Genomic DNA, 14,906 nt, shown 5'->3' with positions numbered 1-14,906 from the left:
CAGGTCAAGAGCTGGGTCAGGGTGGGACCCAAAATCTAGTTTGTATCCAAATGCGAGATGGGCAGGTGATCCATAACTCACTCACAAGATGGACAAAATTAGCAGCACTTTCCGAGTTATGAAGCTGAGGAGGGGAAGGAAACATGAAATCCTTGAGTCCACATATTAAGCAAAAAAATTAAGACCATGTGCAACTGCTGGAAGGAACATCTGGAGGTCATTTAGTTCAACCTCCTCCTCAAAGCAGGAACAACATTATTAGGTTTTGAAAGCATCCCCGGATGGACCTTCACAACTTCTTTGGGCTCCAGTGCTTTATCACTCTAATGGCAACATTTTTTTCCACACACTTGTCAGACTATCCCTTGCTGCCACTTGTCTGTTGCTGATGGCCCTTTTTCTGTGCACCTCCAAGAAATGTCTTCTCTTCAATTATGCATTAGGTAGTAGAAAGAAGCAATTAGATTGTCCCTTTGCCTGATGTTCTCCTGGATAAACAAACCTCTCCTCTTCCTAAATAGTTCCTGACCATCTCTGAGGTCCTCCCCTGGACTTGCTCCAGCTTGCCAAAGCTCCTCAGCTAATGGAGGTTCCAACCCAAATGCAGCTCCCCAGCTGCAGCCCACAAGCACCAAGGAGGAGCTTCCCATGACCTGTTAGCTGTGCTCTCACTAACGCAGCTCAACTGGCACGTTCCTTTCCACCACAAGGGCTCACTGCTGACCTGTGATAATCACTGGCTGCACACAACTAATTCCAAAGCGCACATATCCATGCAGTTGTGCACATCTCACTTCTGAAACTTTCTCAAGGAGATGCATGAACTTTTGGGAACTGTTCTCACATCAAGGGGATTGTGAGGGAATAGCGAGGCGAGTGCTCTGCAATGAAAGGGATGCAGCTTGTCAGTGGTGCTAAAAAAAAAATATTAATTAGAAAGAATGATGAAAATAGTTTTACAATTTTGCATACTCATTTTATAGCTGTTTTTTCTTACTGAAACAAAACTTTTTTTTTTTTTTATTTTTATTTTTTAACCAATAAGGCCTACTGATTTGTAGCTAAATGTAATCTATAATCTAAAATTCTTAGCTCTATTTTGGCAGTCATTCAGAAATTAAAAAAATATTGAATAATTATAGTAATTTACAGATGTTTAGGTTTTTTCCCTGTTTTTTTTTGGTTGTTGTTATTGTTTGTTTGTTTGTGTTTATCTACTTTTGGATAGACATTGGGCATAAAAAATGGTCATGAAACTTTAATTAATAAAAGATCATTACTATGCCAGGTTATATTTTATTTATTTATGTACTTATGTCTCTATTTATTTATTTATTTATTTATTTTTAAATGTAGACATTGCTTATTAAGTACAAAACAAGCTGAAGCAATTACTTTCCTGAGTACCATATCCTTGGAGATCTTGGAACAAGTGGGTCTCAGGATCACACCTCATTTTGGTATAGGAAAAACAGCTTTCCTTCTTTTTCAACTCCCGATTGTGCTCTTCATTTCAAACAAAATGGTTATTAACTGAAGTAAATTAAAATGAAGTACAAGCTGTAACTATACTAGGCAGTACATTGGTATATTAGTGCACCAAATGCTTTTTCTTAGTTCCAGACATTTAGCAGCAACTTCCTACAGACCAGTAATTTAATTATTTAAAAATGAGTCATCAATTGTTCATTCTGTGAAGGTGATTTTAATGTAAGTGATGTTAACTGCAACTGGTTGGAGTAAATGTAGGAAGCATTATAAACCACCAAAATGAAAATGAGGATTTTCTGTATTTGCACCTACGTAATTTAAATTAAAGGTACTAATCTCAAAAGATAAAACAAACTTAAAACCTACATAACAATATTTCCTCTTTCTTTTTTCCAGAAGATGCACAATGACTATGGGAAATCTGCTGAGGAACTTCATATTAAACTATGATGCCTCATATTGCACATCAGCAGCCACTTGGGCTAAAGTAAAATTGTTTGGCCTATTAACTTACAATTTTCTATAGGAACTTTTCTACATTGAAAAACCCCACAGACACTTATTTCACACTGCAATACCTTGCTGATGTTCATGTTATTTCCAATGTTGGTCTTTAAATTCACACCCTTCCTATTGATGTTGACTTCCATTGTAAGTATATGTTGCCCATCTCCAAGAGGGTAGCAGCCCTTGCTCTGTCTGACAGGAGGTTTCTGTTGGCACATTTAACTTCAGCATCCCTGCAAGAGGCCTCCAGGATGCTAGAAGTAACAAGGGCAACTTTGGTCTCTTTGTTTAAGAAACCAATTTAAATACAGTGATGGCTAGGTTTGAAAACTGCTATTGAAATGTCAGTTCAGCCCTGTCTTTCATCCAGCTGTGAAGGATGGCTGCTGGACTGTATGTTCAGCATTTAAAGGATATCAGTGGGAGTCCATAGGTGGGAGAGACACTATTGAAGCCATCTTCTTGCTGGCTCAAGGTCTTCTCCCTCTGCCCTTTGATCAAACAGGATTGACTGATATGGGATGGAAAGACAAGTATATGGCAGTGGACTTGGGAACAGGTCTGGGACCAATGCTTCTTACTGCTCCATGTGTGATACCTGGTCAGGACACTTAAACTTTTCTATTCATATGTGGAAAAGTAACAGTATTCCAAACCTAAATTTTGGCATAAGAGGTAAGAAGTGTAAGAAATAATTGCAAAGAAAACATTTTGGTATTTTAAAACTAAACATTTTAGCGTCTAACAGTCTAAATGACTCAAATGATCTCCTTTAGTTTTTATAAAAATGTTCAGTTTTTCAAATTTAATCTCTGTTTACAATGGCAGTGTTTGAACTCCTGAAAACTTTGCCCTTGGGTGAGACTGTGATATTCTGTATATCCCTTCAAAAGTGGCCACATTTAAGGAGCATGTGTGAGGTGAGAGCTGTGGCAGAGGACCTGACCGAGGATGTGCCAGCCAAAACATATTCCAATCCAATCTGGGATTAACCAAGATTTACTGCAACACTGCTCTAATGAATGAGAAGAGGAAAGGTAGGGAGGGAGCATTTCCCCGAGTGAGTTCTCTCTGCCCAGCGCCCTCCTTTTTGCAGCTTTACCTGCCCTGGGCGAAGCACCCTGGGTGGCTGCAGATGGAAGCAGAACACAGTGAGGCTTTATGCTCCTGTTCCAAACAGCTTTCCCGTATTTCGGCACGAGGCCTACAGCCGACTACAGCAGTCTGAGCAAACATCTAAGGGAAAGGCACAAGCGCCTGCCTGGGAGAAATTGCCTCACACTCCTCCGGGGAGGTGTGTGGGGATCGGGATTGAGGAGGAGGATGGCAGGGAGTGTGTGAGACACTGCCTGGCGCCCCCAGCATGTGCCTGGTTGGAGGTGGTGTCAGTGGGAGGGCATACAGATCCCTTCCACATCTCCCCAGTAAATTCATCTTCATATGTTACTGTAGATAAAACAATAATTCAGAATGGATTGAAGAGAATTTAGGGTCAGATTAACTGTTTCGTAATTTGGGTGCCTCCCGGTGTACACACTACAGAGCTGTAGGTGTAAGCATACTAGTCAGAGGTGCAGTAACTTCTGGTTTTGTGAACATCCAGTTAGACCTTTGTATCAGTCAGGCATTGTACTGTAATTATTAATGCTATGGAAAGACCAAGTAGAAGTTCAAGAACAAGCTTGGATATGGCTGTCACTTACCGTGACCTTAATCAGTGAGTGTTTCTGAGCAAGATAACCCTTCTATTGAAGTTGTTCCAACAAATACCAAAGCGTGATGATTACCAAATGTATCATCCAGTTGCTCATTCCAGCATATAAAATAATGTGTAAGCAGAGGACAAACCAGTTTGCTTCAGTAATTCAGAATTAGCCCTATGAGTACAAGCTTTCAATGATCAAAAAGGTTGTCTTCCTTATTCATAATTACTGCTGAATTATCTTGCATGTTTAGTCATACACTGAACCAAAGAAAAAGTAGTCATGTTATATTTGAGCATGGGATTTTTACCATAAACCACACAACACAGTTGTTGGTAGCTTACCTGTCCTGGTTGTTCACAGGCTGTCTGGTATCTTGCTTGTTGGCATAACTCTTTCACTCTCTCATATTTTGGTAGCTGATTGGACTGCTGAGTGTTTGTGTTGGGTTCCTCCTTCTTGCGTAGAAATTTGCTTTAAGAAAAATAAAGTTGAATATTTTAGATACATTATTCTAAACACTGGAGATGAAGAACTTAACTGGAAAGCAAAGCTAGTTGAAGATTTAATGTCTTCTTAGGGAAAAAAATCCCCACACTTTTGTTACAGACCTTCAATGTAGGTCTCACAGTAAAGGGAAAAAAAAAAAGACTCAGGTGATTTGCTGGAAATTACCCAAAGAGAAATAAGAGCAGCTGAAATATGTCTATCTGACACAGTTCAGCACCATTCTCACATAAATGTATATCTTTCACAAAGCAAAACACACTGAAGCAGTACTTGCCTGGCTGAAAAGCCCAGCTGAACAGACTAAAGGGGTTCAATACTAATTCAGCGCTAGCTTGTTTATATGTTCTATATTACAATGTGTCTGATATACCCTGTTTTGTAGTAAATGACACAGGATTTCCATAATCTGTAAAGCCACTAAGTGCTACAAGGACCTTGCTGTAAATTTTTTACGAGAGAAAATTTTCACAGCAGTAATTGGTAAGACGAGAGGGTGTAAAGAGGTTTCAATGAAAGGAGGAGCAGTTATGTTCTTAAATCTCATTTACACATAATTTTTGCTTTTTTTTTAGCTAGAACAAAGATAAAGAATGCTTCCAACATATGGTGGAAAAAACCACAATAACAAACAGTTGATAGGTGGATTCTGCACAGCTGGATTTGAAACAGAGATTTGGAAAGAAAATGAGTCAGAAAATGACATAAGTGGTCACAAGTACAATGTTAGAAAAAGAAGAAATACAGGCTAGAAGTCACCAGAAAAGTGTGCCTTCAAATTTCTTGAGAGCTAGGGGTTTGGGAGATCTGCAGCTTGGACAGCCAGTGGTGGCAAACCAGGAAACAAGTCAGGCCTGTAAGTTTGCTTGCAAAATTTACTACTTCATTGACCATTAAAAGGAAGAGGAGGGCACAGAAAGAAAAACATGTACAAGAGTGTTCCCAGAAGGCAGGCTCTCCCAAAACTCTCTCACCCCTAATAATTACCCTCTTTCCACCAGAAACGTGTCACGCCAAATTTTGGTCTTCTTGTTTGTTCGAAACCTGAAAGCAAAATAATAATATTTACTGCTGTCACCTATATATATGGAACTGCTAGTGTTAACAATTTATTTTTAAAAACACACCTCTCCACATATAAATACCTGCATTTTTATAGATATGTTACTTAAGAGACTCCTCAAGTGTGAAAGCTGTGGTCGTTGGCGTGACACAGCTCATTTTCACAGAATCTTTTTCCACTCAGTTGTTGATTTACTTAGGTGTTTGCTTCTGAACTGGCTAAAAAGAAATAAGCTGGGACCCACCTGTTGCCTGGTTTCTCCAAGTCCAGAAGTTTTAGGACAGATTTGCCATCCATATCTGGAGGTGTGTCAAGTCCTGCTATATCCAGAATTGTTGGAGCAAGATCAATGTTGAGAACTATCTGAGGCACTCTGCAAATCAACAGAAAAGGTCACAGCTGTCATCTGTTCAATATGTGAGTTTTCACATTTTCTTGGAAATAGAATGGTAATTAATGTTTATCAGGGCTTTGAAGATGTAAAGCTCTACAGAAGAAAATCTCTTTTGAAGGCTACAATTCTAAGGATGGCAGGCCAGTACTGTAGACTGTCATCACAAAGAAAAAGCCAAGCACAATAAAACAAGGAGGTGCAGTAGCCAATATTCTTGTCTCATTGACAATGAGGGCATTTCACCATCCACTCTGCTAAACCAGAAGCATAGATGATTGCCTACTTGTAAAAAGCCAAACTCAAAGCCTAACCGTACAGGACTACACATTATACGACCTTCTCATCTGCATTATAACTCATTAATAATACAAAATGAAAGACATGCTTCTTTATGAGGCTCTTTGTGCTACAATAATAGGATGTCTTTTATGAAATGGAACTGAACTAGTCAGAGTGATAATTACATGCTCTTAGAAACATTTTACTTAGGTTCAACAGCTGTGCTTGATACGTAAGAGAACGTACACTGATCCGGGCTCTACACTTGGACCACGAATAAAGAAAGGAACTCGAATATCAAAGTCATATGGCATTGACTTCCCCTTGACCAGTCCAAACTGCCCGATATGGTAACCATGGTCAGCAGTGTAAATAATGTAGGTGTTCTCCAGTTCACCCATGTCCGTAAGCATTTGGTATAACTGCAATACAGCATAAGAAAAACTCTGAATTAAATGTAGCAAAACATATTTTGTGCATAATCATACATAATTATCATTTTACTCCCTTAGATACACAGAAGCAAATATGACACAATCAAGTTGTTAAAACAGACATTCTGGGGACAGACATTTTCATGTCTCATCTTTTCTGTGCTGTTTAAAAATTCAGCTTACAACTTCAATTTCCTATTTGACAGAGGGAAAAACTAAATATGTCCAGAAAATAAAAATAACAAAATATGTTAATACTAATATAGTGCATGAATATGTCCAAGAGTCATTGCATACTCAAACACGGCTTGGGAAAAAAGTCTGCTACAGCTTTAGGGCACACAGTACTCAGATTTGATTTACTGTGTTAGTCTACAACTTTCTCATTCCTTACAGTTGTAGGCTTGGGAAAAGGCTGTAAATTTTTATTAAAGTTTAAAGAAATCTCTCTGGGGGAAGATCTTTGGTCATGGTACTTGATTCTTTAACAAAAAGTCATGCAGAGTACACCTAATAGTTCATGTATCACATTACCTATAATAAGCTGTACACTGCATGGCCTAACTTCTACAAACACCAGCAGACTGACACCTGAGTTGCTGTGATTTCCAGTTCCCAGATTTCAGCTGAAGGATGAACTGTGGAGTGTGTGAAATGACTAGAAGCTGTCATGTGTGCACTCTGTCTACCCATGTGTACATGCAAGTGATGTATCTCAGTTAGTAGCAGGTTCTATATCAGTCCAGTGACTTTTCGCTCTTAAAAAACCCATCATTTTATTCACCCAGAAATTGAAACAGGAGCTTGGAACTGTGTTGCAAAGAAAACAAATGGAATTAATTTCTGCTGAGGAGATGTGAAGTCATTATTTGTAGCCCAAGGGCTTTCCCCAGGCTATGGTTGATGAAGGTAAAGAAACAATTAAGTTTAATTTTGCAATTGAATAATAAGATTGTATTCACAGTAATTTCCTGAACTCACTCTTTCCAAATGGAATTAATTTCTGCTGAGGAGATGTGAAGTCATTATTTGTAGCCCAAGGGCTTTCCCCAGGCTATGGTTGATGAAGGTAAAGAAACAATTAAGTTTAATTTTGCAATTGAATAATAAGATTGTATTCACAGTAATTTCCTGAACTGACTCTTTCCATGGAGTCGTCAACTGACATCAAGGTCTGAAGTCTTTTGCGCTGCAGGACATTTGTAAACTCCATGTGGATAGGCAGCATGGGCCCCGTGTACTGCATGATCCAGTGTTTATCCATGTTTGGTGCATAGTTATAGCTGGGAGTGCTGGGAGGAAAAGAAAGGGTCTGAAAAGTTGTGTAGCATCACAGGCATCAGAGGAAGGTAGGAGCTCCTCTTACAGAGGAATAGCCAACAAACAATAGAACCAAGCATTCCATGTAGTAGCTGGTATTCCTAATGTAAAATAACACATATATCCCTTCTGTTTTCCATGCTTCATTGCTTCATACATTACTTCCTCAACATTTTTAAGCCACATGTTTTGTGATCTAGACCACTACCAGATAGTATTTGGCATATGACAAAACATATTTCTCAAAATAATCTGTAATAATTAAACATGCTCTTCTGAATAGGGCATTCTATAAAAATAAATAGAAAAATGAAGAAAATCAGAGATCAAAGGTGACAACTTCCTCTTAATATTAATGTAAATTTCCCTGATGCTAACAGTGGGGAAATTACCTTTTATTTGCACAAATTCAATGAAACTCACAAGAAAAGTATTTTCCTGTGGGATAAAGAAATTTAGTACTTGGTACTAAGAACAGTAACACCAGTGTTACCAGTCTTCAAGATACCCCAAAGAGCAAAAGCACTGACTTTGTTTCCCCTCCCCATCACCAAAGGTACATGCAGGACCCCGAGTACAACCCCCTGGGGCTGCCTGGGAACAGGGTCAACTCTGATACAGATCCCTGCTGTGGTCTTGAAGGAGAAAGCTGAGGAAGGGCTGCATGGTTGACTCCAGACCCATGTTCAGACTCCATCACTTGTCCTTAGCCCTCACCTGTGCTATGTCCCAGTGACATCCAGTGACGTGGTAGATGTGCAAATTATGCAAAAAACATTAATTTTTGCACTGAATATTGCTGAGGTGATATTTTTTGTGTGTGAATACAAAGCAGAGTGCATTACCAGCATAACATGAACTATGACAATATTGAACACATATGCCAGGTAAGTTTGCTGTAGGGTATGTATAATACAAAAGTTTTTCTTTCAATCCTCTTTTTATACCCAGCATACATGACAACTAAAAGGTGAAGACAAACTATACAAAATCCATGTCCCATAATGGTTTGTCCTATGTATGATCACCTTCCTTCTCTAATACTTGCAGAACCCAGGCTTTGAGGATCTAGGCTTCGCTGTCTTTGTGAAGTTCTCTGAGTTTTATTTTTTCCCTGTTTTTAATACACTGCAGTATAGGATACATATATTACAGCATTACCTTTGAAAAATAAATAGAAAAGGGCAAAATACTGTTCTGTCATTAGATTAATTTAATTTCCATGATTCTCTTTTCAGTATTTAACAAAACCACAATTCAACATTAATTTACTGTTTAATTACTGATAATTTAAACATGTGCATTACTGAAAGGCAGGCTTTCCCCACAGAAACATTTTTGTGTATTTATCCTTTCATAAAAGATAGCACTGAACAATATCAGGACATTGTATACTGATAAAGTCACATTTTGACCACTCCTCCATTTAGCTTTTGTTTGTTTTGACACGTTTGGATGTGATAACAGAATGGTGGAAGTAGCTGATTTTACTGCATCAGTTATAGTGCATATAATCTGTAACTATATATTCAAAGGATAAAAATTGGCTGCATGGACAATGTACTAGGTTGATAATCAATTGCAGTAGATTAATAGAGCTCACATTTTAATTGGGGACTATTTTTTAGAATTTAGGTAGGATTTGAGAAGTATGTTTGTCTCTAGTACATACAGCTAGTTCTGACTAACCTGCTTAACCATTAGCATCAAGGGAAAAAGAGAAGTGGGGCAATGGTATCACAGGATTTGCAAACATCTCTGTATTTAATTCCTAAGAAGTATGGAAAGGTTAGCAAAGACAAACATAAGGTAAAAATCCTTTTCTGCTGAACATTTTTATATTTAAAGTTGGAAAGTCAAACTTTTGACATTTCCCATGGTAGAAATCTGACTTTCTTTTAAAAGAAACTTTTATACTACCACAAAATTAAAGAAACTGTACCCAGAAGTGCAGTCCTGCAGGTTGTTGGCTAACCAGCAGCCCTGGCAAGATGAAGCTCTAGACCTTGAAGAAGCAAGTCTTAGGAGCATTGGTCACCTATCAGGTATTAGGCCCATTGACAGATAAGAAAGATGCTGCCAGTGCAAACTTTCCCATTTCTTTGGAAGTTTGTCAAATGAGATGCTTTCCCATGAAAAAGCTCAGTTTTGACAAATCAGCATTTTCCAGCAAAGCCCTGCTTTTTTTCAGCAGACTCCTGAGTGCCCCTGCCACGGAGAGATGAGGTGACTGTGAGCGGTGCTCAGCCGGCCACGCCGTGACAGCCTGCTGCTGTGCCAGGAAGGAGAGCCAGCTGCTGAGGCAGCCTCAGGTCTCACGTTCCCAGGCCATTGTCAGAAGCCTCCTCCACATAATGGATAGTCTTCAAAAGCAGCACTCAAGGGTTTAGCAGGGTGGTTAAAACCTTTCACAGACACTTTCCAAATGCACGTTGAATTTTCTGGGTGAGAAATGCAGTAGGTTGAGAGTGAGCAGGATTTTCCTCCCAGACAATTTAAGGAACAGACATTCTGTGAAATACACAAGGCTAGTGACTGATGGAGAAATGTGAAATTGGGGTCCCAAGTGGAGAGGAAAGAGTACTAAGGAAGATACAGAAAGGAAGTAAAAAACCCCAGTTTGTCTGTGCTCCCTGCATACCCCTCCTCGTGCCTTGGAGAAATCCACCAGAACAGCACTTTTTGCAAAGTACAAGAATTGACACTGTTGTCAGATCTCTCTACCTTTTTTGGGGGGTAAAAAAATCCCCAAACAAATGCAACAGAGGTGAATTCTGAGGAAAATATTGTTGGTTTCTAAAAACCTTTCCAAGTTTCTTTCTCCCTGTCAGTGATAACTGTTTATCACAACATTTTTTCCTTGAAGCTGTAGAAGATATCAACTAAATGTTCAGCTGTTATAAGCCCTTGAAAATCATCATGGCACAGTCTGTCACTGTTTCTATTCTTCCATTTTTGGGAACGGCTTTGCCCTGTACTGACAAGTACTGCTGTGAAGTAACACCAGCATCTACATTTCCTTGATATCTCTTAGCACTGGGAACACAAGGTTGAAGATGTATATCATGTCTTCTGTTGCCTCTTCTCTATCATGGCAGCTATATTGTCTTGAGCACGTTTGTTGATCCATGATCAGCAAGCAGTGCCAGCTACCCCATAATTTTCAGGTTGTCCATGGACCACCTGCCAATCAGTCTTTGCTGGGCTGCCCCCAAACAGCTCAGGTGCTGCCCCAGAGTGCAGTAAGGAGCAGTTTCTGATTTCAGGGTCATTCTTGCTAGTTCATCAGCAAATGGTAAAGCGCTTAAACTTAGGACTGTGTGCCCAGAGAATTACTGAGAGTTCATTTTACATGTTACAAGAATAGATACAATGAAAAAGTGTTCCCCTTCATGTAGGTAAGTTCTAAACTGACCAACACTATACTACATGAATATTAAATCCGTAGAGAGCGTAAGGATAGAGAGAGCATATGATTACTCCAATAAAATGGTATCGTATTTTTAATTCTTGTGGGTTATGTTAGCTTGGGCAAATCTGGATCACTCAGTTGCTCACTTGTATTTATCCAACACATAATATGCAGAACTTACTAAACAGCAACTTCTTGGCACTACATGACAGGTCTGCTCTGGCACTGGACAGGACACTGGAATGTGTCAGGTTTATAAAATTTCAAATTGATACCTGTAGTTTAAGTAACAGAAATTCCCAGATACTTAACAATAACAATGCTGAACACAGTCAGGCACTTTCCCATAAATGCATTCCCAGAATGAAAAAAATAATTCACCCTGAGATTTTTGTTATCATTCACCTATGTGAATAAATTTACAGACAAATCATCCTATTTTATGTGCACGTTTTCAAAAAATAAAAGGAAAAGAAAAAAGGAAAAAGTAAATCAGTATTAGCCTTCTCTAGCCTTAGATTACAGTCTCCTCAGGGAAGGAATGACTTGTGGTTTGGGTTCTGCTAGCATTTAATATCTCTGCTTCAATGTGCATTGTTTGGCTCCTGCTACATCATGGAAATTACATTCACTCTCTGTTTACGACCTGTTAAATTGCAGCAGGAGAGTGCACAGTGGTGATAACAGTGTTCTGTAGATTATGGAAGGAGTAAACATCTATAAGCACTAGTGCAGTTTTCTCTTTAAAGAAAGGTTCACTGTGAAATCCATCACTTAACTGTAGGCATTGGTTCAAATAGATATTTGAAGTTATGTTAAGAGGACAGGAATTGTATCAGTATTCAGCTTTGTGGCCTGAATCCAAAAGTCTTCAGTAACCTTCAGTTACATGAACAATTAGCATTGCATATCACACATTTTAATTACTCATACTGACAACATAGTTACTATATTTGAGTATTTAAATTTCAGTTTCAAAATAGAGAATGCATCTTATTTGGCTTTTAAAGTAACAGGGTAACTTTATGTTGGACAAGAAGGAAAAAAACACAGCAATCCAGAAGAATGGGTGCTTGTAGTTGAGGACTATTGAAATGGGGTCCTCAAATAGCAAATAATTCAGAAATAGATTACACTACCTTCTACTAGCAACTAAACAACTTTTTGTCTTATTCAAAGAAACGGTTGGGATAAAGCCCTTCTGCAAGTTGTTACTGCAAAACTTAACTTTACAGGTTAAGAAAAGAATGGGAGATTCAGCTTGGCTAATGCTGTTTACACAGTTGTGGTATCTGTGTGGAAAAAGAAATTAAGCAGAGCACATCATGTTTTAAGAGCTCCCAGAATTCAGCACATTGACATTTGTTTTCTAAACATTTGATCTAAATATATACATTTATATTTCAGATGGGTTAACACAGAAAGAAACAATCACGTTTACAAACATTTGTTCAATTGATCATACTAAAAGTCTGCATTTTTCTCTATTTACAGTCTTCTAATTCCCTCCTGCTTTTATCCAACAAAGGAAAATTATGTTCAAAAAAGTGCCACTGAAAAATATTAGTTGTGAACAATCCCATGGAGTTCTCAGAGGTTTTTATCCCAGAAGTGTTTGGCTAATCTTCTGTTTGGATTGGGACTTCTCCAGTTAGTGAAAATAATACAGTACTTATATACTCCAGGAACATTTTCATTTGAAAAAATGGAAGGTCAACAACATTTTAAAACAATACCTATGGCAAAACTCATTGTGAAAAATGAATAGTTTCTGTACAAAATTAACACTTATATTATTCTTTGAAATATGATTAGCAAACATTGGATAAGTGATCATGTTTCTTTAGAAAAAATGTAAATAAATAAAGGAAGTTAATCTTTTGTTTCCAGGGAAACAGACTTCCAGGTTTAGACATTGTTCTTGGAAAGCAGGAAGCCTAGGTTCTGGACAAGATTAAAAGTTAAAAAAACATGACGAGTGGCATGGTCAGTTATATATATGTGAGGTAAGAAAGTTTCACTCCTGAAGTGTAACACAACAGCTTTATTTCAGAATAAAGAAGAAAAAAATTTGTTATCTGTTAAAAATAACATCTTTTTACTTTAGTAAAAAATATTTGTTGCTGCTGCAGAACTTAATTGTGTAACTAGAATCTTACATCATTTCTATATCATACTATTTCTTCTAGTCTTGCTTAAAGTCACACTTGTGTGTGTGATGATTTTGATCATTTAAGTTAAGAGTCCAAGCAAGCAAGCCTCAGGCCAGCAGTGGCAAGACACACTGACATGTCATGATTTACTACTGATGCAAATATATATTCCCACTCTAGTGGGTAAGTGCCAACATTACAAGAAATACCGTTGTAACTGGCAGATGCTTGAGACTCAGCCTTTCAGTGAGTAGGAGGCACCTTGAATGCAGCCATCTCACATCCCAAATTCACAGCTCAGGCTGCTCTGGGGATTGAGAGGTGCAACAGCATTGCTTTTCATGCTTCACTACTGTAAACACACTGCTACCACCATATCTGGTTATTCAGCACCTTGCATGCTGAAGTGGAAATATAAAGCTCTATCCTTCATACTGTTTACCTTTTTAAACAATACTTTGGGAAGCTTTCAAATTTTTCCCAGACATCATTTCTAGCTGCTCCTCCTAAGATACTTAGCCTGCAATAGGATTGCTTTCAGGTAACCATAAAATTTGGTTGTCACTCTCCCTGCCAGTCCAAGGATCTTTTACTCAGCCCAGAGAGCAGAGTTTCAGATTTCTGGGTTTTATATTCTTCCATACATCTGCCTCCAGCAGATTTTTTCTTCTAATGTTTGTTTACTTTACAGCTTATAGACATCTTAGGTCTGGTTCACAGTTCTCCTAAGACTGGTTCCCTTTGGAAGGTGAAGGGAAGCTAAAGTGTCAGTGGCCCTGAGCATAACTGAGTATTCAGGCTTTCAGTAGAGCACCCTTTGAGTCAGAACTTTCCTGCTCAGCTTTCCGATGGCAAGATTTTCTCCCCTGTAATGGCTTCCAGGGACACCTAGAGAGCTATATCTTGTGTCATAATGTCATATTTAAGAACAGCATTTTCAAAGGTCTAGCAACCCCACTCGCCAACAGATGATGCTCATTACCACAGCAAAGATCTACGTGTTCCTTTCATCTAGTGCATCTTGTCCAGTTCCATTTACTTCCACAAAAATAACTTCTGGGCATAGCTAGAATACATGCCTTAGTATGATGTGTTTTCAGAAATTCTTTGAGGGCAGAAGTCTCTCTGAACTGGAGCCTCCTGCCTCAGCTGCTCCCCTCTTCATATGTGCAAATGGAAATCTTCTAAACACTTTTGGTTTGTGTTTTTTTTTAAATTCATAAAGGCAGCATTTCAATCAAATGTCAGGCACTTTATCAGCAAAGAAATGTCACATAATTTAAGGGTCTACTTCAGCTACTGTTCTTCTAAGCAAAACTTCCCCTCACATGTGGTTGACAGGCTATCTTAATCCTTGGTTTGTAGGTATAACCTTCCATCTCAGTTTGTAAAGCCAGCAAGCAGCTTTTGACCTGGTTTCCCTTCTTTGTTGGAGGTGGGTGTTACAGTAACATGATATAGCAACTACATTTTTAAAAACAAAATCCAAGGTCAGATGGCTGTCACCCAAGGTCAGAAAGAAAGAGATTCAAATGCTGCTTGACCACCAAGGAAGAAAACCTAAGGGTTAAATGTTCAAATTACATAAATCTTGGCAGGAGGGATTTTATTGTTCTGGTGCTATTTTCACAGGGAACACCGAA

At 38.5% G+C, this 14,906-nt stretch overlaps 1 protein-coding gene across 1 annotated transcript in view; it reads right to left on the bottom strand.

Annotated features, from left to right (window-relative positions):
* SULF1 (sulfatase 1) overlaps nt 1-14,906 on the bottom strand; it is a 123,789-nt gene that overhangs the window by 25,436 nt on the left and 83,447 nt on the right. Inside the window, exons 10-14 of the mRNA XM_009995563.1 lie at nt 7,520-7,670; nt 6,191-6,366; nt 5,516-5,644; nt 5,196-5,252; nt 4,046-4,175 (exon numbers count right to left, since the gene is read on the bottom strand). Of these exons, the coding sequence (XP_009993865.1) occupies nt 4,046-4,175; nt 5,196-5,252; nt 5,516-5,644; nt 6,191-6,366; nt 7,520-7,670 (643 nt within the window). The remainder of the gene's footprint in view (nt 1-4,045; nt 4,176-5,195; nt 5,253-5,515; nt 5,645-6,190; nt 6,367-7,519; nt 7,671-14,906) is intronic.

The sequence above is a fragment of the Chaetura pelagica genome, unplaced genomic scaffold, assembly GCF_000747805.2.
Source record: "Chaetura pelagica isolate M959 unplaced genomic scaffold, ChaPel_1.0 scaffold83, whole genome shotgun sequence".
Classification (NCBI taxonomy): Eukaryota; Metazoa; Chordata; class Aves; order Apodiformes; family Apodidae; genus Chaetura; species Chaetura pelagica.
This window is presented reverse-complemented; position numbering and strand designations above follow the sequence as displayed.